The sequence below is a fragment of the Notechis scutatus genome, chromosome 1 (genome assembly GCF_049901735.1).
Source record: "Notechis scutatus isolate UNSWTSFEM ecotype Mainland chromosome 1, rNotScu1.2, whole genome shotgun sequence".
In the NCBI taxonomy this organism is placed as follows: domain Eukaryota; kingdom Metazoa; phylum Chordata; class Lepidosauria; order Squamata; family Elapidae; genus Notechis; species Notechis scutatus.
Window position 1 is genome coordinate 173,838,228 of NC_142009.1, and position 26,732 is coordinate 173,864,959.

At 37.8% G+C, this 26,732-nt stretch overlaps 1 protein-coding gene across 1 annotated transcript in view; it reads right to left on the reverse strand.

The window, feature by feature from the left end:
- The window catches only part of AOX1 (aldehyde oxidase 1), an 88,348-nt gene that overhangs the window by 52,076 nt on the left and 9,540 nt on the right, over window positions 1-26,732 (reverse strand). The window contains exons 6-18 of the mRNA XM_026667922.2: window positions 25,785-25,846; window positions 25,463-25,564; window positions 14,171-14,251; window positions 13,022-13,166; window positions 12,055-12,147; window positions 10,738-10,889; window positions 8,328-8,421; window positions 6,407-6,516; window positions 5,639-5,823; window positions 4,060-4,222; window positions 2,506-2,598; window positions 1,619-1,788; window positions 562-676 (exon numbers count right to left, since the gene is read on the reverse strand). Of these exons, the coding sequence (XP_026523707.2) occupies window positions 562-676; window positions 1,619-1,788; window positions 2,506-2,598; window positions 4,060-4,222; window positions 5,639-5,823; window positions 6,407-6,516; window positions 8,328-8,421; window positions 10,738-10,889; window positions 12,055-12,147; window positions 13,022-13,166; window positions 14,171-14,251; window positions 25,463-25,564; window positions 25,785-25,846 (1,565 nt within the window). The remainder of the gene's footprint in view (window positions 1-561; window positions 677-1,618; window positions 1,789-2,505; window positions 2,599-4,059; window positions 4,223-5,638; window positions 5,824-6,406; window positions 6,517-8,327; window positions 8,422-10,737; window positions 10,890-12,054; window positions 12,148-13,021; window positions 13,167-14,170; window positions 14,252-25,462; window positions 25,565-25,784; window positions 25,847-26,732) is intronic.

Sequence of the window (26,732 nt, forward strand, 5' to 3'; positions counted from 1 at the left end):
GCATTCCCAAGGTCATGTGATGATCAAAATTCAGATCCTTGGCAACTGGCATGTATCTATGAGAATTGCACTATCCTGGAATCATGTGATTACCATTTCTAATCTTCTTAGCTGGCTCCTGACAGCTGGCTCCTGACAAGCAAAGTCAATCAAGGAAACCAGATTTGCTGCATTATTCACTTAGCAACTGCAGTGATTCGCTTAAGAACTGTGGCAAAGAGGTCATAAAATGAGACAATACTCACTTAAGAACTGCCTTGCTTCATAATGGAAATTTTGAGCTCAATTGCTGTTGTAAACTGAGGACTACCTGTAATTATAAATCTGTATCTTGGGTAAAGAAACCCTAGAACAGGAAGAAACTCCTATACTAACTAATATTGGCATAAGTTGTGCATAAAGCTTGTTTCAGGATTCCAGCGATTGCCCTAATTAAATCATGAGCCTTGAGCCAAGCATCAAAAGAACCGAGAAGATTTATTAGGAGCAGCCTTCCTATGCCTGTTTTAGAGTTGCCAGCTAGACTGTTACATGGAAATAAAATATCAAAACAAGAATTACTTCATCGTTTGCAAACACATCCTCTTTGCCATCACCATTTTTCCCTGGAATGTCTCGAGCTGTTACTACATCAACCACACCTGGTTCTTTCAAGGCTTCTGATAAATCAATGGCCCTGGAAAAAAAAAGAAGAAATATGTCCCATTCAGCTCAGTCCAAGGAATTGGTTAGATGATGTCTCTAATGTACAGTACATAGAGTACTTGTTTTGTGACCTAAAGTAAAGATCAATGATAAAAATTAGGTACATACTTTTCTTTATCTATCATTCCAAGCAATTTAAGACTATACCAGGTAGTCTACAAATTGTCTTCGGGCTCCAGTTTCTGATTTTACCCAGTTAACAATAAACAAACAGTGCCCTAATTGAGACTGAGCCTGTTGTTCAAAGGGAAGAAATCATTAAAATGCCTTTCAAAATGAGCTAAGAGACAGCAACTAGCCCAAAGTCTTTGTGCCTGAGGTGGTAATAGAACACAAAAACTCCAAACTCATTTTCCAAATTCAGTCTCACATTTTGATATACTAATAAAAAAAATGATGAGTGTATGTGGCATAGATTATATCAGAGATTTTATTTTATACTATTTATTCTTTTGAAATGAGACACTTATGTACTGCTGAAAACTTCAAATATGCAATGTTTAGAAATTTTGTAACATTTCTTTTTTTCTGTTTCATTTACAGTTTCTTGTATTTTTTATTTCCCTTTTTTCTTTTTGTGTATCATTTTGTAAAACTAATTATGAAATAAAATAAACAAACATTGGAAGTAGGGAAAAGACAAGGAAACCTGTAAAAATTAAGAATGGATTTCTTGTGAGATGAATATGGTGAACAAGAAAATCTAGTGCCTGCAAATTGTTTTCTACTCTTATTTTAAAGAATTGGATCCTGAACATCTCTCTTTTCATTTACTTTTTATTCATAACCTTCACTTTTGACCCTGACCACAGATAAACTTAAAACTTTTAAACAGATTTAAAGTGTGTTCTGAACCTGTGGAAATATGGCCCCAAATACACATTTCTCATGCCTCTTCTTTCATGTTACTTACAGAATTTTGGCATGGGCCCGTGTGCTGGTCACCACTGCCATGTACAGTTGCCCTTCTGCTGGTTCCATGTCGTCAACATAGACAGCTTCACCAGTGGCATGCTTAATACCAGACTCATGCTTGATGGGACGTCCCACAGGGTCCTGAGGAGGCTGTTGAGGATCTATATCCTGTCACATAATAGGAAGTCACTGAAACTATTGAAAAATGGCATTTATAAACCCCTTTCTATTTTGTTCCTGAGAAAAAGGTTACATTTCTACTTATTTTAGAGTTCCTTATTTTGGTGAACCAATAACCACATGTGAACTAGTGAGAACGTAAATGCATAGTTACAAAATGGTTCAAACAGTCACAATACCCACATATACAGAACCTACAACCACCGGGCTGTAGGTTCACCCCATTTTCTTTTCTAAGAATGCCTCTGGCATCTATGTGGGCCTGAGAGACATTGTTGCAAGTGTAGATTACAACTGGGACTGCACTTTGTTTTGCAATATTTCCCTATCCCACTCATGTTTTGAAAACAGAAACATTTTTTAAAAATAAAACTAAGTAAAGCAGATAATTTGATAGGCATCAATGTGTGTGTTGGAAGGATCACTGTCACTTGCAAAGACCTCATTGGGCACCTACATCATATATTGTCTGACTATTATGTACGTAACTTGGAAAATATTCCCAGTAATAGCAGAAAGCCCAGATTTCTAGAGCAAGAGCAAAATACCCTCACCTTCCAGAACTAGGTGAGTAATTAGCCAAGCCACAAATTCCCCTTCCCATTTTTGTAGGATCATTTCTGTTAACTGATTGAGATATTCTTGGCTATTTAGAAAAACATATTTTTTATCTACACATAACTCTTTAAAACTGACTTCACTGACCTGGTATACTTGCATGCCCTTTGGTGGTGTATCACAGAATTCACCTAAAGCACTCATGCATTCCTTCGGTAAATTAGGATAGTTGTCTGGAAACTGTAGGAAGTTAGGAATTCATTTAATATATTATACCAATATTTCAAAACTGATTTTGCTAGAGGGAAATCCAAAGTCAAAAGAGTACTGTTATATTCATTGTAATATTAACAATCATTTAGCATTATAAAAATCAACTTATTTTATCTCTTCTAGCTTCACTAAGTAGTGTTTTATTTGTGGTAGAGAATGGAAAGAACATTGGAAGTTGTCTATTTATATTTTAGATTCAAATTTACCATTGATCAAGTTTAAATTCTAAACTGGAAGGAGTTGATACAACACCATATCATAAAGTACGATGTGAAATTAGCTTGTTTCCCAAGTTCAGATTAACCACAATCTGCCTAGAATCAGACAAAAGTGCAAAATCAGAAGAGCTTCCTGATCAGAGGTGGTATTCAGCAGGTTCTGACCAGTTCTGGAGAACTGGTAGCAGAAATTTTGAGTAGTTTGGAGAACTGGCAAATGCTACTTCTATCTGGAGATTTGACAGTATCCTTCCCCTGCCACGCCCACCAAGCCACGCCCACAGAACCAATAGTGAAAAAAAATTGAATCCCACCACTGTTCCTGATGTATTATAGCAGAATATTATGATTTTAATTTACAGTAGTGTCATTTAAGACTCTGAAAATTATATTGGCCAAAACAATTAATGCAACTAAAAGGTTTAGATTAATGCAACTAAAAGGTTAAATCAAATTTTAGTTTATTCCAATCTAGTTCTATTCAATTAACCATGTTAGCAAAATATTTCCTAATAGATTATTTTTTTATATATGGATATGTTTTAGAGTAGAAATCTGGAGTCAAAGGACAGATATATATGGTTATGAAAGTCTATGCTTATTTTCATAACTATAATAAATATGTAGTAACCTGATGTCAGCCTATGTGCAAGCATGGTGAATAATTACTATCAGAAAGCATAGCATCTGCGGAGACATAAGTCTAATTTACACAGCTGTTCTTGGTGAAAGCTTCCTAGGATTACCCCCATATCTGAGCTGTTCAAATTCAGACAATGACTAGATGGCAGTAGAGTTACAATTTTCTGTATCCCCATTATAGTCCTAAATGTTTCTGTATAAATTTAACTGATGAAGTTAAATTTTTATTGGTTTCATTTCTATTCTTAGCCACTATGGATGTCTATATCATCAAATTGCTGATACAAAAAATGCTGTTTTATCAAATTATTGATGCATTTTGATATTTGATAAACATTGATTATTTTGTGAAGCTAAACCTTTTAATAGTTAATGTAGACAGGCCCATCTGATTTTAAAATTACAATAAGAAAGTCTGGTTGAAAAGATGGCAGACCTAGCACACACCTTTTACGGAGCTTGCTTATAAAGGAAAATGTGAGCAGCCAGTCCCAGGCCACCAAGGCAATTTTATCATCGAAATAGCTTTGGAAAAAACATTTGGGTGTACAGAAAGTCTATTATTTACCATATTTTTTAAATCATGTAGCACTTTCAGATAGAATCGGAAGAAGAAACTGATGAGCATAGTGCGTCTGTATTCTACTTTTCCACCAGGTGCAGAGGGAGAGAGTGTGATTTCTTCAAGAATTAACTGGCAAGCTTCATTCAGCATCTGTTCATTCCAGTTTCTGGGAGGGAAAAGTCATAAATCAAGCATGCTTAGATGAGCAAAGTGCAGAAGGGAAAATTTAAACGAGCAGCAATAAGCCCCTCCAAATATAGGAAGTCCTTGACTTACAGCAGTTCATTTAATGACAGTTCAAAGTAACAACTGCACTGAAAAAAATGACTTATGACCGTTTTTCACACTTATGACCAGTGCAGCATCCCCACGGTCATGTGATAAAAATTCAGATGTTTGGCAATTTATGATGGTTGCAGTATCCCAGGATCATGTGATCACTTTTTGTGACCTTCTGACGAGCAAAATTAAGGAAAAAGCCAGATTCACGTAACAACTGTATTACTAACTAAACAACTACAGTGATTCACTTAAGGCAAGACAGGTCGTAAAATGGGGCAAGACCCACTTAACAAATATCTTGCTTAACCACTAAAATTTTGGGCTCAATTGAGGTCGTAAGTTGAGGACTACCTGTACAATCCTGCACTGTAACCTCACTGCTTACATCATTGTTGACAGTTGTAGCAATACTATTGAATATAGCAATGACAAATTCAAGATTTACACAATAAACTTTTTGAGAATGCGGAGCTAATTCTGTGCTTTTATTTTGGGATAATTATTAGCATACATAAAGTTAGTAATATGACACTGTCCTCCTATGGAAATCTCTAGCTATTGTGCCAGTGCAGGGGTGGGATCTGACAGGGTTAACTACCGGTTCAGTGATTTACGAGTTTCGGTGATTTACGATGTGCTTTCCTGCACGCTGTGGGCACGTGCCTGTAAATCGTCATCAGCACGTTGCGTGCAGAGAAGCAGCCTTTGAAAAAGCCCTTTTCTCCTGCTTTTTTAACTGCAGCTGTGCCTCGCACGGCAGCTGAAGTTGAAAAAACAGGAAATAAAGGTCAGGTAAGATCCCGAGTGGGCGGGTGGGCAAAAACATCAGCAGACATAGACCCAGTTCTATGTCTGCTGATGTTCAGAGCTACCAGTTCTACAGAGGTGGACAGTGAGTGTTCTGAAACAGATCTGGGAAATGTACAGGAAACATCAGCCAAACATTTAGATTGGATTTGGATTTTTTACCCAAGGACTTGGGATAGGCAGATTATATTAGTTGAATTATTATTACATACAACCATGTGAAATTACAGCTACTAGTTCTGCTATTATTAAAATTATTGGATGTTCAAATTTACTCCTTTCCTGCAACCTCTTAAATCTGTCCAAAAAAGTTGAAGAATCTTCAGGAGGACCTTAGGGCAACACAGAGAGTTCAGAAGGAAGAAAACAAGAGGCCACCCCACTGGAGAAGGAACATTTCTCTTTCATATTAGATGGGGCTTCATCACAATTTCATTAACCCATGTTCTCTGAGTCCTCTGTGTAAATAATAAATAGTATCATTGACTTATACCTTCCAATGAGCTTCTGGCAGGAATTCCGTGCACTCACAGTTGTACAATCAATGCCTCCGTATAAAATAGTTAGATCCTGAATGACATCTGTGCCTGATTGGAAAAGGACTTTCATTGCAGAATTTGTCACCGAGAGTGCATTTCTTCTACGATCTGCCTGTCGGAAGGCTGATATAAATTCATTCTGGCAGAAGGAAGAAAGAGAATTTTACATACTCAAATGCTCTTTCTTAAATGCTCTTTCTTTCTTTTTTTTCTTTCTTTCTTTCTTTCTTTCTTTCTTTCTTTCTTTCTTTCTTTCTTTCTTTCTTTCTTTCTTTCTTTCTTTCTTTCATTTATTTAGTTCACATGTGAAAAAAATGCCTATCTTGAAAACATCTGCCTATGAAAGAAACAGAGCCAAGCGATATGTGGCATAATTAATGCTTTTAAACAAGAAAATGTCACCAAGACATTGAGCCCAACTACTAATATTATAGTCCTATGAATAGCATTACTTTAACCCACCTAACCCCCACCCCATCCCTCCAGAATTTCTCCTCCATCCAAACCTTGTACAGTTTCAACTTGTACTCTGAATAATGAGAGGAACAGTTTTCTAAAATATTTGGGTTACGTATGCTAGTATAGTGAAAAGGAAAAGAGATAAAAATCTCAATATGGGCTGGACAAAGTATACCACAATGTGTGGTTAGTTCTCAACACTGTGCATGCTAGTTTTTCCACAGGCCATGTGATCAGAGATGGAGAAAAATGCATGGACTTACTTCCTTTGAGAATGGAATAAAAACAGAGACAACAACTTCATTTTTAAAAAGGTCTGCTTGAGGCATTCGTTCAAGGAATTCATCATTTAGTGGAATCTTCCGTGTACCATCTGATAGAGGAAGTAATGATTTTGAGAGAAAGTGCTCTGTCAGACCACACAAAAGAGAAAAATACTGATATGCCCAAGAGAAGCATTTACGCAGGCAATGAATTATTCTATCATTTTGAATAATTTTTCACATTTGTATGACTGCTGACAATGAATAATTCTATTTTTTCCAAATTTGTTGGCCGTGATCTCTGATTCCCACTGACACTGTACCCAGAGTTTTCTATGTCCCAATCTACTATATATGCCTGCAGGAATGGAGATTCTTGGGGAAAAATACTCCCCTGTTAGAGTTCTTCCAGCAGGGATCAGCACTTTGAAGAAATAATTGAATAATGAAGCAGAGCTGCCGGAAATAAGTTTTTAATGACAAGAAACCAAGATGAGTGACATTCAGCAAGGCTTCTTGGCTAGCTAGAAAGATTAACATTCAAACATGAGTTTACAAACCCTTTCTGAGTTTTGGTCTAAAAGTAGTTTTTGGTGAAGTTTAATTCTGTGCTTGGTGACGTTTAATCCTGTGTTTATTGATGGGATAATTTTCCCTATTCGGCTTTGTTTGGAAGGAAAAAGGTTAATCTCTGTTCCTGAAAAGAAACTGGGTTGAGAAATCTGGCACTAGCCTGTGTCTATTTGGTCTGGTAATTGGTTTAATAAGCAACAGCTACTGTTGTGATTTAATTATTTGTATTGTGTTTGAATTTTTTCCTGCCTCATAGTTTCTTTTTCTATTTGGGGAGGGGGTCTTCCTCACTGCTTTAAAGGTTCTTGGCACTGTCCTTTTGGGCTGTACTTCCAAGAGGCAGGATACAAGCTTGGCACTGTTTTTTTACTGCCTTTTGGGGGGCATGTGATCTTTCCTTAAATCTGGATGATTTCCTTGTGAGGTGAGTGAGACTAGGTGGTGTCGTTAAGTGGTGCAAATTGATCTAAGGATTGCTTCTCCTGGGTGTACTCTTTCTGGAGAGCTTAAATGACCTCTCTGTTAAAGGGTTTCACTTTATGAGCAAGAGTTGGCTGCTGATAGTTATCATTGCATTTGAACTATTTTAATTCCTCAAGATGTTCTGGCACCCTGCCTGATTTGTAACTCCAGCTTGCAGGTATTTTTAATCTAATGATTGGTATTTAGGGCAGCTTTTTACAAGCAAAGAAGGTTTTTGTATTTTTGTACAGGTAAGCCTTGACTTATAACAGTTCATTTAGTGACCATTCAAAGTTACAATGGCACTGAAAAAAGTGACTTATGACTGTTTTTCACACTTACAACTGTTGCAGCATTCCCATGGTCACAAGAGGCCAGGCGAGGAGAAGCGCCCTTCAATGTGAGTGATGTCAAGTTGGCCACACCCACCCAGTCACATGGCCACCTAGCCACGCCCATCAAGCCATGCCCACAGAACCAGTTGTTAAAAAATTTGAATCCCACCCCTGAAGCAAAGTACATTTCTGAAGTGCAAAGTCTCCCCTCCCCTTTCCTTCCATCCTCTTCACTGTTTAGGAATTGCTGCTATTTGCAGCATCCGGGAAAAACTGAGACCAATTAAGCATGCTTTAATTTATTTCTAGCATTTAAAATGTGAGAGGTCACTAGTAACACTTATAATATTTATAATTGCAATATTACCCCATAATCTTATGGGAATATACCAGCCTTTCCATTTATCAGGTGCCCTCTAAGTTTGCTGGGACTAGAACGTCAGAATTCACAGCTAGTATGGCTGTTGGCTCAACACAGATGGGGCTCACAAGATTAGGCAGTCTAGTTTGCACACCGCATAAATACAAATATCAGGATGCTTTATATTTACCTTCTGATGCCAAATAGAGAATAGCTTTCCCAGCTGCCAGGACAGGGTTCAAATCCCAGGTGGATCCTCTGCTTACAATGTGTCCTCCTAAAGACTGAGGAATAAGGCTTATTTGCTTCTTGCCCACATCTCCATACAGATTTGAAATACAATGATAAGAAAATAGAGGTCTTTTTTATTCATAGAGTATCAAGTTAGTCAAGTAACCTTATTCAACATATAACAGTAATTTTAGCCTTGTTCAATAATAATAGCAATTTTCAAATGTTGGCAGTAAAATCTTGTATATCTGTATTCAGAAGTCCCACTGAATTCAAAGGGATCTGTTAATGCAAATGTCTCCTACATTATAGCTGAAAATTACTGCAACATATTCAATAAAAATTACCTCATCTCTACTGTCTAGATTATTTTTATTCATATTGTAACTTTTCCCATTATATTTATTTAAGTAAATGCTTTGTAACATTGATAATTTTATAGGAGAGCCTGCTGGGAGGATGTTATGAAAACTGTGATAATGGAGTTTTCACCTTTTATATATTTCTATATAACATTGCAATGCAAGTACAAAATGGCTGAAATTGTATTGTGATGTCACAATGCACATTTTATCATTTGAGGTTAGGAATAATATCAGTCTTGTGTCTCATGAATACTGAATTGGCTTGTATAGCTTGCCAATCAATGAATCACTCAAGAATTCTTCTTTAATTCTTAAAAGAAAAGACCTGTAAAAAAAATTACCATTTGAATTTCAATTGCTAGATTGGGGTTTCTTGGTTGGGGCCAGGGGTGGGATGCTACCGGATCAGCCCAGTTCTATAGAACCTGTAGTTGCAAAGAGCAGCTGACACTGAATCAGTTCAGTGTTTGGCCCACCTGCCTGCCTGGGCTCTAGGCTGTCCTTTATTCCCTGCTTTTCCCTCCTCAGCTGCTTTGTGTGGCAGAGCTGAGGTTGAAAAAGCAGGAAACAAGAGGATTTTCAAATGCTGCGCACCTGAGCACAGTGCTTGTCAGCTGTCCAGGTGGCACAGCTGATGATTTCTTGCAAATGCTGCACACACACGATATGATTGTCTGCAGTTTGGAGAACCGGCAAATTGCTCCACTGGCTAGCCTCTCCCCTCCCTGCCCACTCACTCCTTACCTGGCATGTGAGCCATCCAACTTGCCTGGCTTGGTAAGTTGCTATTTTTTCTTTTTTTCTCCCGACCATCAACTGTTCTGCTCTGCCAGGAGATTTAGATTAGCCAGAAAGCAGGAAATCCTTGGATTTCTTGCTTTCTAGCTAATGTAAAAGCCGCGCGCATGCCTGTAGATTGTCATCAGCACACTGCGTGCGGAGAAGCAGCCTTGAAACAGCCCTTTTTCCTGCTTTTTTAACTGCAGCTGTGCCTTGTTTGGCAGCTGAAGTTGAAAAATCAGGAAATAAAGATCAGGTAAGAGCCAGGGCGGGTGGATGGGCAAAAACATCAGCAGACATAGAACCAGTTCTATGTCTGCTGCTCTTCAGAGCTACCGGTTCTACAAGAACCAGCTACCAGTTCTGCTGCTCTTCAGAGCTACCGGTTCTACAGAGGTGGACAGAACCCACCCCTGCTTAGGACTGAAGCTTTTCAGTGCAGACTCAGGTAGCCAATTGCAGATAGATCTCTAAGTAGATCTGTGATTCTGTGAGCAACTCAATCTGCCTGCTTGCTTTACCTGCCTTTGGGTAAAAGTTGCTCTTTTGTAAAAATAAAAAATTCAATATTTACATACATGGTGGATTGTGAGTTAATTTTGTGAGTTTGCTTGCTAGCAAATGTTATGAGTTTGCTTGCAAGCAAATTTTATGTGACAGATTCAGGTAGCCAATTGCAGATAGAGAGATCTCTAAGGGTGATTCTGTGAGAACTCAGTCTGCCTCCCTGCTTTGCCTGCTTTTGGGTAAAAGTTGCTCTTTTTTATTAAAAAAATCAATATTTACATAAATATTTATAATATTTACATACAAGCCATGTCCAGCCAGTCACATGACCAAACCACACCCACAAATTAGGCCACACCCACAGAAACGTTTGTTAAGAAATTTGATTCCCACCCCTGGTTGGGGCCAATAAATGGACTTGTAACTCTCTAAGCTAGATATCAGAACAACACGTGGATTGAATATGGGAATGGGTACTTTCCTGCTAGTGGATTTTTTTCTATAGGTTGTGGAAGAAAAATATTACATAGATATTTCTCTTCTCACAATTGCCTGCCACTTTTTGACAAGTAGTCCATGCTAGATTGCTAGAAATAGATGAATCCTGCTCTTATATTCTCTGGAGATAATAGGCTGGGGAATAGCTTGTGGAGATGTGTAGAGCTAATGAGATGAAAGATGTGCATATTGGGAATGAAAATCATGTAGAAAACACACAGCCAGGCTTCTGATCTGTTCTCCAGCCAGAGTCCTCAGTTGCTTCAAGAGGGTGCAGTAAATCTTGGTCTTCTCCATTGGGAGCTCTGAGACAATGCTTAATAGTAAGTCTCTCAACTGGGCAAAGCGGGTGGCTGCTCCTATTAGTATGCCTGAAATCAAAGAATTTTCAAAGAGCATGATTAATAGGAAAATTAGAAACAATAACAGTAACAATAACAATGCAAAGTGTCAACTGAAAGAGAGAGAGAGAGAGAGAGAGAGAGAGAGAGAGAGAGAGAGAGGCAGGCAGGCAGGCAGGCAGGCAGATCTGCAGTCTCAACTAAGTCATATTTCTGTGCTGTCATTACATTGGATGCAATGTGATATGCAGCCTTTACAATGGAATAACAAGTAAAGCCTACTCTGCTAAAGAACAATTATGAGAGAACATGATATTTACGTGGGCATGCAACTACTCATAGTGGGTCAGGCTGGGCATGCCTTGTCCACAGCAGAGGAAAAAGAAGTCAGAAGTCAGCTGGGATCAGTAGGCCAGTGGAGTGCATAGAATATCAGGGGCATTGGGGGTTGTGTGCTGCAGCACTGTGGTAGCTGACCATGGGGTTAGACTTCAGATGACACTCCTCGGCAGTGCCAGGAACACTACAGCAGAAGTAACGGCCAGGGGATGGTGGCAGCCAGCTGAAACTGCAGAAGGCTCCACGTCTTTACTTCAGATCCAGCACTGCAGGTGCTACCACCACCACTGAGGTGTGCACTTTGCAGGAATGGGGAATGGGCAGGAGGGGGAATTGAAATTCCCCTGTGGTCATAAGTGCAAGTGGGCAGCTAAGCATCAGAATTTTGATCAAGGGATTACAGGGGAATTACAACAGCTGTGACTTTGGGATCAGGCCATTCATTCAGCACCACCATAACTTTGAATGGCTACTGAATGAACAGTCATTAAGCAAAGACCACCTTTAAACCTTTCTTTATTCAAAGACCTTCTTTGGCAAGGAGCTCACTTATTATTGCCATTCGTGCATGCTAGACACTGTTTAGCCACTGTCTCATTTAACAATCATTCCTAATTACAGTGGTGATGAAAAAAGTAACATAACCGATCCTCACATTTACAACATTTGCAGATCTGTAAAGTTAAAAAAAGCTAAAGTAATATCATAAGCATAGTCATGGTTTCACTCAGTGACCACCTTACTTAATGATCATGTTACCAGTTCCAATTATGGTCACTAAATTAGGACCACTTGTGAAAATTATATCACTTTTGCCCCTTATTTGAAATGGACATGTTTTACAATAGAAATGTACCGTTCTCTTCAATGCTGGTGACATGCAGTTCTGGAACCCTTATAGGATGGAGGAAAATGGGATAATAAACTTCCAGAAGTTTCCTATCAAGCCCTAATGGGGAGAAAATTAGAATCAGAGGCAAAACCAAAATTAGAAAGAGAAGGCAAAAACAAATCTTGGGCAGCAGAAACAGTCTATGCAAATGTTTACTATGCAGAGTAGCTGCCAGATGAACCTGTTATGAGTTCTGGAGACAACCAGAAGTAACATATATGGGCATATAAACTTTTGAGAGAAAAGGAATGAGCATGTAAGTACATAATAAGCCTGAAGCCATTCAGGGTGTTCTTTTGTACTTCTGGGCTTGAAAACACAACTGCCATCATCATGTCTACTTCTATCCTTAGAGAGCTATTTTAGACAGCTAGACGAGGACTATGCAACCTATATGTGGAACCCCAAGATAGATTGCTTTCATGTTGATTTATCCTCTTGCAGAGTAAGGGAATCACATTTTTAACGATCTCTTTCGAATAAAAAGAATAGCAAAACTGATGTTTCTGTTATAAAAACAGTAAAAAGCATGACTTTCTCAGCATGCCCATTTTCTGTATTAGGGACTTTGGGATTGGTTTTTATAAACAAAGCATATTCAAATTACATTCCCTCTTTGTTCCCTGTTGTAATACAGCTCTTTCTGTTATTTCATTCTCCTTCTTGTTTAAGTCTATACCTGGTAAATTGTCTTTAAAAAGGTAGCTTGTAACATTTTGTATCACCACTGAACAGCTCAATGTTCCAGCAACTTCTGTTTTCTATTACTGCAATAGTGTATCCATACCACCCACATATACATATACAGGAAGGAAGGGTACTCAGCAGCTTCTTCTCAGTGAATGCATTCAATAGTTTGCTTTATGCTTCTTCCATCATGTCACATTTCCTCATGTCTGACTATGTGACAAATGGGGTTTGATCTACTTACCTACACAGGTATTTCCTATAACAAGAGGTGCTTGTGGGTAGGTAGCTTTCAGCTGGAGAAGTTCTTTTAGAGATGAAGGAGAAATCCATGTTGTCCTTTTCCCATTGAAAACCAGAGTTTTCCCCCTGTTCTCTTCAGCCATTCTCTGTGAGGAAAGGCAACATTGATGGAGACTGTACATACTCTTAGTGTTACTCAATTAGTGGCCTTTTATACAGAGCAAAATCTCCTCCAGAGCATCTACTGCTTCTATCTCTCTTCTGTGGCTATGACATATCCAAATGAGTTGCTGCTTGATGGGCATGGATTGATGGACACATTAGGAGTGATAATATGTATAACTCAGTCTAGTACCATTCATTCATCCATGTTTCATGTTTCTTACTTCAGAAGAGCCATATTTGTTTTGCATGGACATGGGAATCATGTGCCATAAGCAACTGCTTCAGGACAAGTGGTACTTTGTGTGGGAATTTCAGGATTGTTTTTCAAGCATGTTTAAATAATATCTCTGCAATCTTGGACATTTGTTACTTGGCATCAACAGCTTGGTCACCATGTGAGCCCAACAACTGTTTAGTTTCCATTAAAACTGCAGCTTTAGACTATGCTTTATTTTAAAAGGCTAATAAAAGTCACTTATACTTCTGCAGATGGAACAGAGATTTTAAAATAAAAATTGGTCATTTCCAATGTGCACTTGTGTGGCTACTCTTTGACAAATATTCCCCATATTTTTTAAAAAGAAAGAAGTCAGCTCTAAATGTCTCATCTGCTAACTAACTCCTTCTGGCCTTTCATAGTTAAAAGAAAAAAAATAGGATAAATATTGCATTGAAAGTTTTACAGATTTATAGCAACTAGCTATAAAATGTTAGTAGTTATTAATGATTGAATTTTTTGGGGGGGGGGAGGGGGAACATAGGGAATGTAGTTGCCAAAAAAGATGCCATAAAAATGGAAAAGAAAAGCACTGAATTGAGAGGAGGCAATTATAATCAGCAGAATGGCCAGAATCAGAAAAAAAAAATGCTGTATCATACCATGGAGTTCCATCAGTAGCATAGTTCAAGACAATAGGCTACAATAAAGGAAATCTTGTAAAAGATTGTAAAACTTTAAAAGCTGGATAAAAGATTGATCTCCTACCATCAGTTCAGGAGGAAATATGTAATCCTGGGTCAGATCCCTGGGACTGAATTTTTCTGGCTTACATAGGCCTGAACACATCTAAAAGAAAATTATTATCATATCATATCATACCGTACCATACCATACCAGACAGAGATTAAAAATATATGTGTAATTTACAAGAGTGGTTATTGAATGGGGTAATGGGATTTCCCAAAACATGCTCAGCTGCTTTAGTTGACTCACTATCCATTTCAGATCATTCTTTGAATTCAGATGAATGCACAGGTCACTTGCATGCATTGTCTACCTTACTGATCATCTTACCAGAATAATGACATTTTGTTATTTACCCATAAGACCCAGTCATTTCTTTAACAAAGACATTTCCAAATTGGTCTGAAAGGAAAACAGAAATATGACCATAAGCACAGTCACAGTTTCATTTAGCTACACTCTGCTTAACAACCAAGTTGCCAATCCCAATTGTGGTTGCTAAATAAGCGCCACCCCTAATTATGAATATTAGCAGCATTTTTTTATAAATAAGTGTGCACATATTATATGTTTAAAAGAAAAATTGGGAGGGACTCTAAATCACCCTTCCTAAATGGATGTCTTTCACTTGTATTTGCTTTCAATTCCTTTAATAACTTAGCCAACATGATCCTAAGTGAGGGACAACACTCAGATGGAGGAATGTTTTCTAGGTAATCGTGTACAGTTGATCACTTTAAATATTGTTTGCAGAAAGGCAGCTATAACATTAATAATGAATGTAACTATTTATCTCATGCAGCCATGGTTAATTTAACCAATACTATTAGGATAACTCTCAATCCTAACCTTCACTTTTCAGTAAGCTGATGAGGACAGGCAATAAACAGGTATGAGTATGCCATTGCTACATATTAAATTTAGGTGGGATTGTCTTTAAGCACTCTGCCATTCAGCTTTTATAGTAATGATCCACAAGATGATCTCAACTTATTCAATGTCCAATGGTTATACACACCTGCTCCACCTTGTCACTGATACAGTGCAGGTTACTTCACTAAAAACATGTGCAATACTGACTTGAATTTTTAGATCCAATTAAGCACATGATTCTTTTCTATTAATGGGGTTTATTTGGTATGGAAAGAACTAGCCTGCTGTTTGTTTTATAAGTGTTTTTTCTCTCACAAACTTAGGTTATGCAGGTTGCCCTGTTGAATGGAAGCTAGCAATGAATGCAATGAAATCAGGGTGTAATAGTTGCTACAGAACACGGGAGCAAAACAACTATGGAAGAGGCAGAAATGAGAGAGTACCAATCTATAAAAGGGCACTAAGAATGATCAATGCAATTATGAGCCTATGAGCCTTTTGAATGTTGTAAGCAAATTACATGCTAAACATATATCACAAGTTCCAAGACTAGACAGAGATTTAGAGTGAATAATCCAAGATGAGCAGGCAAGATTTATTTATTTATTTATTTATTTATTTATTTATTTATTTATTTATTTATTTATTTATTTATTTAGTCAAGCAATTATAAGATAACAGGTATAAGTATAAACATAGTTATGAAAACATGAAATGGATACATATAAGAAAAATAAAAGAAACAATAGGACAGGGACGGTAGGCACATTGGTGCGCTTATGCACGCCCCCTACAGACCTCTTAGGAAAGGGGTGAGGTCAATAGTAGACAGTCTAAGGTTAAAGTTTTTGGGGTTTGGGGAAAAAAACCACAGAGTCAGGTAGAGTATTCCAGACATTGACCACTCTGTTGCTAAAGTCAAATTTCCTGCAATCAAGTTTGGTGCGGTTTACCTTGAGTTTGTATCTATTGTGTGCTCTTCTATTGTTATGGTTGAAGCTGATGTATTCATTGACAGGTAGAACATTGCAATATATAATTTTATGTACTATACTTAGATAGGACTGAAGGCGGTGTAGTTCTAGGTTTTCTAGGTCTAGAATTTCAAGTCTGGTGGCATAAGGTATTCTGCAACGAGTAGAGGAGTGTAGAACTCTTTTTGTGAAATATTTCTGGACTTTCTCAACTGTGATAATATCAGCTACGTAATGTGGGTTCCAGACTGATGAGCTATATTCAAGTATTGGTCTAGCAAACGTTTTGTATGCTCTAGTTAGTAGTGTGATATTACCAGAGAAAAAGCTACGCAGGATTAGGTTAACAACTCTTAATGCCTTTTTGGGTATGTAGTTACAGTGGGCTCTAGCACTTAGATCATTAGAGATGAATACTCCAAGGTCCTTGACAAAGTTTGGATCCTCAACAAGGTCTTGATTATTCAGCTTGTATTTTATTTTCTGATTTTTTTTGCCAATATGTAAGACAGAACATTTATTTGTTGAGATTTGAAGTTGCCATTTGTTTGACCATTCTGATACATAGTCGAGGTCTTTTTGAAGGGTAGCAGTATTGTCGGTGGTGTTGAATAGCTTTACATCATCAGCGAAGAGAACGCAGTTGCTCTTAATATGATCACAGAGGTCATTTATGTAGAGTATGAAGAGAGTTGGTCCTAGAACATTGTCTTAGGGGACACCACTGTTGACAGTTATAGAATTTGATAGGATGCTCCCAATTTTGACCATTTGTTGTCTGTTTGACAGGAATGCTTTTATCCAGTTATGAAGGTGTCCAGAGATACCATAAGATTTTAGTTTTAGGAGTAGTTTGTCGTGTACCACTGAATCAAAGGCTTTACAGAAGTCTATGTAAATTACATCTATTGCTTTGCCCTGATCGAGTTGTGTAGTCATATGTTTTTGCAGTGTAAGAATTGCAGATTATAGGATAGGTTTTTTTCTGAAACCAAATTGTTAGAGAGTAGGTTGTTTGTCTATAAGTGGAGGATAATGGATTGATTAATAATTTATTCCATGACTTTACAGGTGATGCAGCATAAGGAGATTGGTGTGTAATTTTCAACTAGGCTGGGGTCTCCCTTTTTGAAGATGGGGATAACCGTGGCTAGTGACCATTGGTTTGGCAAGGAGCTGGTCCTGAAAGATTTTTCAAAGATTATGCTTAGAGGTTCGGCTATGGCAGTGGATAGCTTTTTAAAGAAGTAGGCACATATTCCGTCTGGTCCAATGGATAGAAATGGTTTTAGATTGCATAGTGCTTTTTCAACATTGTCTTCTGTAAAATCGATATGTATTAGATCATTGTAGTTGTCTGTGGTTTGTCTAGGAAATACTTGGCATGATCCATTGCTGTTTACAAATACTGAGCCAAAGAATGTGTTAAAGAGGTTGGCTTTAATGGTGTCATTGTTGCAGTCTTTATCATTAGGTCCTCTCAGGGGTAGGATGGACCTTGAGTCTTGTAGTTTGTTGTTTACAAAATTGTAGAAAGCGTGGGTGGAATTGGTGTATAGAAGGTTTTCCTCTTGTTTAATGTGATAATTGGCGCATTCAGTCTTTATCTGGTGGCATCTTTATCTTTATCAGCTTTTGAAGTTGGCAATGTGACCAGATTTGTTTTTCCACCAAAGTGATTTCTTTTTTGATTGAAGCTTCCTTATTGTTATGGGTAATTTGTTTTTTCTGGTTTTGGAAGTTGTTATTGGTACATATAGTTTGATGATTCTTTTGACTTCAAGTAAAAATATGTTGTAATGGTCTTCAACAGTATTGCATCCAATGAATAGAAGTTGCCAATCAAGAGATAAGAGATTGTTGTCTATAAGATCATAGTTGCCTTTTTTGAAGTTATAATTGGGGATTACGTCATTGTGATGATTTTTGTGTGGACATATGTTGAGACAAAAGTCAATCATGTTGTGGTCACTGTTGGAAAAGGGTTCTTTAATTTGTATTCCATAAATTGAATTCAAACTATTGCAGAAGATGAGATTGAGGCAGTTGTTAAGTCTAGTATTGTTGGTTACTAGTTGTTCCAGTCCTAGTGTGGTAACAGCATTGTACAGGGCTGTATGAATGGATTCAGTTGTACATTCATTTATAAATTGTACATTTATAAATTGTACAGTTGTACATTCATTTATAAATTGGACAATTTATAAGAGATAAGTTGAGGTCACCAAGAAAAATGAGAGTGTGTGGGCAGGAGGCAGCCCATGTCAGTAGTGAAGTTAACTTGTTTGCATGAATTATATCACAGTCAGGGGCTCGATAGCAAAGAAGCGGATTGAGGTGTTTAAGGACAGTTCACAGACGATGGTCTCGGGAAGAGCAAGCTCTTGTATAATTAGGATCTCTTTTAGAGTTAGAGACTTTTTACAGAATATAGCAACTCCACCACCTCTATGGATTTCATGATCTGACCAAAAACTTGATATTATCTTGTAGTGGTAATGGAGTCTGGGAAAGATGCATTTAACCATGTCTCACAGCAAATATAATGCCAAATGTGGCTGAGCTTAGAAGGATGAGGAATTCATGCATTTTATTTGCGAGGCTTCTTGCATTTAAGATATGAAGTACTGGGTCTGGAGGAAGTAAGGGGCGTGCATCCCTAACGTTGGATGTTTGGGTGATGGATTTTGTGACGTGGGTTGAGGGTCTTGCTTTTGATACAGTCAGCATGGTAATCAATATATAGATTTGTATTACCTAATTCATGTAATCTTTTGAGCTCCCGGGATCGTACATGTTGTTGTAAGGTTAGATCAGGGTGAGAACGAAGGTACTAATGGTTGTTGTTGCTCTTTGTGAGTGAATTTATTGAGAAAATGAATTTGCGTTTGCTTGTTTCATTTTTGCAAACAACCCTGCAGAGGCGTGGGATCATCAAGCCATCTTTGTTTTTAAGCTCAGGACTGACACGGAATATATCAAGTATTTCTTCAGGGGAGATGGTTGATGCTTGATTTTCTTTGATGATGTTTCGAACGTTAGAGATGTGATCATTATCATTGACCTCTAGACCAAATAAGATGGCATTTGGTTGCTTCTGTTCACACTCAACGGTTTCTTTGATGAGGATGGGGATATCAATATTTGTAGGATTTTTTTTTTTTTTTGTGGATTGGGTTTTGGTTGTGGTTGTTGAGTAGAGATATGGTTTGTAGATGTTTGATGTTCATTTTTTAGTGCTGTCTCTTTTTTTTCAAGGTTTGCCAATCTAGTTTGTGTAGTGTCCAGGGATGCTACAATGGTGTCAAGGGATATTATACGTGTTTCAATGGTATCAACTCTTTCAAAAAGGGTAATGTATTTTTCTAGTTTGGGTCTGCATGGTGGACAGAAATATGGAAAAGCATTGGCGGATGTTTTTAGGAATAGAGCCATTTGCTTGGGTAATCCTAAGCAATTATGGTGCGCGTAGTTGTTACAAAGAGAACATTTGATTTAATCTTCATTCTCCTTTAAAGAAGAATTTCCTTACAAATAAGGCAAGAGCAAGAGTCTTGTGGTTCTTTAGTAGGGGTTTCTTTCTTTTTAGGTTGAGGTTTGACATTGGATTATTTTCCTGGCATGGTGGGTTTGTTGAGATGGTTTGTTGATTAGGTTATTCAATCAAACAAAGTATTATGGTAATCAGTAAAGTAATATCGTACCGAACAGTCTATTATACTAATCACACTAGTCAATTAATTTAAGTAATCAATAATCACCCTAATAATTAATTACACTAATCAATAAACACACTAGTCAATTAATTGTCCTAATCATTAATTTGCACTAAACATACTAATCATACTAATATTCAAAATAGTTAACCAAACTAATCAGTAACCACTAGTCTATGATAATCTATAGTAATATATTACTCACTAATGATAAATAATTGTAAAAATTAATTAATCATTTAGTAAGATCAGTTAATCAATTAAACAGAGTTATATTGGGAAAAATTAGGGAAGGAAGAGAATAATGGGAGGAAGAAGAGAAGATTTAGTTTGGGTAGTCCTGGTGGGTATAGGAAGAGGGCATATATTAGGTTGGAAGTATAGATGGAAGTCTTTTGGCAGAAGGTTACTCTTTACTCGTTTCTTCAGATCTTCAGTTAGTGATTTTTGGGAACCAGATCTGTCTTCACACGGATCTTCTTGTCTTCGGGCATATATTAGGCTGAAAGTAAAGATGAAAGTCTTTTGGCAGAAGGTTAATCTTCACTCGTTACTTCAGATCATCAGCTAGCAATCTTAGGGATTAGGTCTGCCTTCTCATGGATCCCCTTGTCTTTTGTCAGTGATCTTAGGAATTAGGCCATTGCATGAATTAGCAGGGCTGCACTCTGAGATCAGGACCTCTGATGTGGGATTTGATGATTGCAGATGATCGATGGTGTAGGCGGCAGTTTGGGCAGCAGTTTTACTGAAGGTCAGCACTCCGGGATCAGGCCCTCAGCTGTTGGAAGTTCAGCAGTTGGAGCTCTGCCGTTGATCCATGTTCCAATGGGTTTAGGGCTACAGTGCTCCCTTAGGACTTAGGAGCTTAGGCTCCTTGGGATCTCTGGTGGAGGCGATGGTTTTATAGGTTTTTATAGGTTTTCATAGGTGGGAAAGGCTCCAACAGGCTCTGGGCTACAGCGTTTTGAAGGAAATAGTAGCTCTGGTGCTCTGGGATCCCTGGCACAAGCGGTCCTTCAGGGTGGCCACAAGGATGGCAAGCGCTTCCAAAACCGGTCCTCAGTCACAGGATCAGGTGATTATTGCCAATAACTGATGCATGTGGCAACCTAACAGAGTCTCTTTTGATCGGGGATGAACAGCAAATCTTCCCACGATCAACTATTTATTTTAATGAGCAAGGGAAATGGTAGGGACCCACTCGTGATCAAATGACCATCGGAGTGAGAGCCTCACCTTGCTAGTTATACACCGCCATTTTCTTTCAAGATTCAGAGAAGGAAAATCAACAATATACCATATTTTGATACTCTAGTACCATCTGGTACAAAAATACACTCATAAAAAGAACTCTTCTCTCTTCATGGCCTTTCTAGATTTTAAACATGCCTTTGATTCACTTTCCAGGAATGGCAGAAAATAAAAAAATACAACTATTGACAAGTGCCTCCTCTTTCTATAGAGAAATAAAGCCCCACCTTAAGAGTGAATGCAATAGCAAGAGTCCCTCTCTGGCACAGTAAGTATTCAGAAAGGGGTGAACAGAGATGTACTCTGTTCTTTTTAACTTGGATGTCAGTTCAACAGTAGACCTTGTTCATTATCCAGATTTCTATGTGGATAAACTAGCAAGGTGCAAAATCCCTATACTCCTCTATGCTGTTGCTGCTGCCATAATTTTATAAACCCCCATATATTCCCTGGCAACAGGCCATATAAGAGAAATTGTCACATAGACATTATGTTACATTCCTGATTTATTTAGGATATGGCAGAGCCAAATATCTGTTTAGTCAGAAAGTAAGAGATATCGAATTTCAGTTTAAAGTTAATAGGTTGTCCCAGATGGTACAAATTGGATACAGCAGATAAGAGCACTTGAGAACCAGCAAGATATCTACAGGTGAAACTCAAAAAATTAGAATATCGTGCAAAAGTTCATTTATTTCAGTAATGCAACTTAAAAGGGGAAACTAATATATGAGATAGACTCATTACATGCAAAGCAAGATAGTTCAAGCCATGATTTGTCATAATTGTGATGATTATGGCTTACAGCTCATGAAAACCCCAAATCCACAATCTCAGAAAATTAGAATATTACATGCAATCAATAAAACAAGGATTGTACATAGAACAATATCAGACCTCTGAAAAGTATGAGCATGCATATGTACTCAGTACTTGGTTTGGGCCCCTTTTGCAGCAATTACTGCCTCAATGAAGCGTGACATGGAAGCTATCAGCCTGTGGCACTGCTGAGGTATTATGGAAGACCAGGATGCTTCAATAGTGGCCTTCAGCTCTTCTGCATTGTTCGGTCTCATGTTTCTCATCTTTCTCTTGGCAATGCCCCATAGCTTCTCTATGGGGTTCAAGTCAGGCGAGTTTGCTAGCCAATCAAGCACAGTAATCCGACGGTCATTGAACCAGGTTTTGGTGCTTTTAGCAGTGTGGGCAGGTGCCACGCCCTGCTGGAAAATTAAGTCAGCATCCCCATAAAGCTCGTCTGCAGAAGGAAGCATGAAGTGCTCCAAAATCTCCTGGTAGACGGCTGCATTGATCCTGGACTTAATGAAGCACAGTGGACCAACATCAGCAGATGACATGGCTCCCCAAATCAACACAGACTGTGGAAACTTCACACTGGACTTCAAGCATCTTGCAGTGTGTGCCTCTCCATTTTTCCTCCAGACTCTGGGTCCTTGGTTTCCAAATGAGATGCAAAAGTTGCTGTCATCAGAAAAGAGGACTTTGGACCACTGAGCAACAGACCAGTTCTCTTTTTCTTTAGCCCAGGTAAAACGCTTCTGACGTTGTTTGTTGTTCAGGAGCGGCTTGACAAGAGGAATATGACATTTGAAGCCCATATCCAGGATCCGTCTATGTGTGGTGGCTCTTGATGCACTGACTCCAGCCTCAGTCCACTCCTTGTGAAAGTCTCCAACACTTTTGAATGGCCTTTTCCTGACAATCCTCTCCAGGCTGCGGTCACCCCTGCTGCTTGTGCACCTTTTTCTTCCACACTTTTCCCTTCTACATAACTTTCTATTAATGTGCTTTGATACAGCACTTTACAGCATCTAACTTCTTTTGCAATTACCTTTTGAGGCTTTCCCTCCTTATGGAGGGTGTCGATGATGGTTTTCTGCACAACTGTCAGGTCAGCAGCCTTTCCCATGATTGTGCTTCCTACTGAACCAGGCTGAGAGACCATTTAAAGGCTCAGGAACCCTTTGCAGGTGTTCTGGCTTAATTAGCTGATTAGAGTGGGACACTTTGAACCTAGAATATTGAACCTTTTCACAATATTCTAATTTTCTGAGATTGTGGATTTGGGGTTTTCATGAGCTGTAAGCCATAATCATCACAATTATGACAAATCACGGCTTGAACTATCTTGCTTTGCATGTAATGAACCTATCTCAGATATTTGCTTCACCTTTTAAGTTGCATTACTGAAATAAATGAACTTTTGCACGATATTCTAATTTTTAGAGTTTCACCTGTATACAATCTAACTTCCCCCAGGGTGAGACTATTTTTCAAAGCCAGGCATTTTATATCTGCACTGCCGCAAGGCAGATACTCCAAACCCCTTTAACAGAGCATACCTGCCCATGTGGCGACAAAAGATCAAAACCATTTCACATACATTACTATAAAGATATTTATCTATGTAGTAGGCTGTATTGATATGATCCTTCTCATCTTTCTCATCTTTCCTACTACCTTTTCCTAATGGTATCTATGATTTATCACTCATTATATCTTATGATTGATTATTGTAACTATGATTTATGATATATGACCTATGTTGTTTGTATGTACACTGAGAGCTTATGCACCGGAGACAAATTCCTTGTATGTCCCATCACACTTGGCCAATAAAAAATTCTATTCTACATTATAGGAATATCTGATCTGCTTAAATTCTGCACCTACTATGTACATTTTCAGGAAGACCCGACTGTTACTAAATGAATCTTCTAGAAATTCCTGTGAGGTAGTCAAATTCTATTATGCCACACACATTGAAAATAAGCCCTACGGGAATAATTACTTCTATATTATTTATCACTTTAGATATAACACATACTAGCTATCTTGTTGTGTGTGTGTGTGTGTGTGTTAATTATGAATAGAAAATGTTCTCTGCCAACTTTTCTAAAGGAACTGAGAACAACAGGTATTTGCTTTAATCTCTTCTAAGTATATTAATCTTTTTTAAAAGCAAGACATGCCAAACACTGTTCACAGCATGGAATCCTGCTGGCTACGCTCAATTTTCTTGTTCCAGATCAAGTTTCAGAACCAAGAAACACCTGGATATTTATTCAGGTTTTAGGCAAAGATCTTCCTCTACTGTATTATTGAAAGGTGTGGTAAAAAATTTTTTAATTTGTGTGGAAACCATCCCAGGACAGTTTAATTTAAACATTGTTATATTTGAGTCCTGTCAAAGAGTTAATCAACAAGTTATACATATCCTTGTCAGAACTTGTCTCAGCACAAAATAGCTTTGGCAAGCCAAATGTTTAGACAATCCTTGGGGATCATTTCATTAAACTATTGAATTACAAAACCTCTACATCATGTATCTTTTACAACTGGTGAGATTTCACTTGACTAGTGAAGCAAACTAGTCTCCTCGTCCCCTAAGAATTATATTATTAATATTATTAGATTTCATTTAAAATTAAATTATATTACTTCTAAATATAGGTAGAAAATTGCTATTCCAACTTATAGCAACGCATAGATATAGAAGTATGTCTATTTATGTGAAAATAAACTTCACTGAACACTTCTGATTCAACAGGGAAAAATTCAGGTACTGTTCAATCAATCATTTAGCAATTTCCAATCATTTTTCATAGCAACCATAGGTAAGGTTATGAGATCTGGGCTGCAAACATCTGACCAATAAATGCCAGTAAATAGATTGAAAAAAACTAACTTGTGGACATTTGGATGTTATGTCACAATTTCTGTGACTTATTTATGTCAGATATTAGGATGCAAATACAAAGAGCTGTGAAGTAGCACAGATCATGCCAGTTGTCAGTAGGGTAAACTCTAACAAGGTTAGTATGGTAAATGTCAAAACCTGAAAAAAGGATATATTTTCCACTCCAGATAATGTAAATACTTTCAGACACTGTGCACCTTGTACATGTTTAAAGGCTAATTCCAAATCTAGTGTAATCATTAGCATCTTTTTATGTTGCCTATTAATTAAGTAGGCTGTAAGTAATGTAGTGGTTCTTGCCACATATATGTTACTAGCTGTCATGCCCTTGGTAGAGTCGGACTCTGAGGGAGAGGAGGAACAGCCGACAGGGAGTGGAGGTGTGGAGGAGCTGGAGGAGGGCAGAGGCTGGCTGGGCAGTCAGAGGAAGACCAGGCCCATCTCCTCTGCATTCTAGGACATGCAGGGAGGAATGGAGAAGGAAACAACTTGGCTTATGAGAGAGGAAGTGGCCATCCTCCTACTCATTGGTTGCAGCTGGGGAGACTAGTATATAAGAGAGATTTACGTTTTGGATTTTGTTACGTTTGTTACTCCAGGTCATCACACTAGCCATTTCCAAGGTAGAGGATATCAGATGAAAGAGACTTCATCATAAGATTGGGAATCTAGACATTCCTATAAGATTGATATATACCAACCAAAATAAACCCTTTGGGACTTGCAACATGAGTTCATTCATGAAAGCACAAAAACCATAAACGCTACAGCATACCTTTCCTCTTCTTAACGATGGATCTTCTGCATAATTCTCTTTCTCTTTACTCTCCTCTTTTTCCATGCAACATTTTCCACTCCCTGCCAACGGGCAGCATTCCTAAGAAAAGAATTTGTTCTATGATATTTAGGAATATTAAGATAACACTGGAGAGGGGGTTACTTATTATTGTTTTCAATTATTTTATTGCTGTATATTTCTTTGTCGTCTTTACAAAATAATCATTTCTTCTATCCACGTTTTCAATAGAACAGCATTTTCTTCTATTAATGGGCACTTTCAGGAAAATCAATGCATTGATCATCCATTGTTTTCTTACCGTAGAAAAAGCACTAAAGCTGTCCAGGATAGGTCTGTATCCAGTGCAACGGCACAAATTACCTGAAAATTATCACACACAAAACATTTATTTCAGCGATCAATAAGCATTTTGCATCCTCCTTTTAATGCATGTGCATTACTTGGGAAGATTAACAAACTAGTAGGAAGAAATATCTTCAAATAAAGTTTTATTCAGAGCATAGAAAGAATGCAACAGTTTTTCTTCCTAATAGTTCTCTGCAGGCATAGGATTGATCTCCATGGTGGAAGTGCTTCCCTCTGGTCAAATCTTTGCTCCCTTCAACAAAATAAATCTGTAGATTAAGATTGTTCCCATAAACAGATAGAATGTTAAAGGATACCCAAAAAGGTAGCCTTAACCATAACTTAATCAAACTTGATTACTTTATATATTTTAATTTATTAAATTATACATTAATTTGTGTATATGTTTTGTGCCATTTGTACTTCAAAAATATTTCAAAATACTGTAGCTAAGGCCAACTGGAGCCAAGACCTGGGTAGAAGGCTCAGTTATTGGTTATTTCCGCTTTATATTTTATATATTTTAATACAAGTAGAGAGCACAGAAGACTAATATTGGAAGTATCTAGTAGTAGATACCAAAGAAGGAAAGAACTGTTTGGAAGGCAAATAGATATACACAGGTAGTCCTCAACTTATGACCACAAAAGCCCAAAATTTCTCTTGCCAAACGAGACAGTTGTTAAATGAATTTTACGTCCTTTCTTAACCCAGTTGTTAAGTTAGTAGCATCGTTGTTAAATGAATCTGGCTTCCCCATTGATTTCGCTTGTCAGAAGGTTGCAAAAGGTGGTTATGTGACCCTGGAACACTGCAACCTTCATAAATATGAGTCAGTTGCCAAGTGTCTAAATTTTGATCACATGACTATAGGGCTGTTACAACAGATATAAGTGTGAAA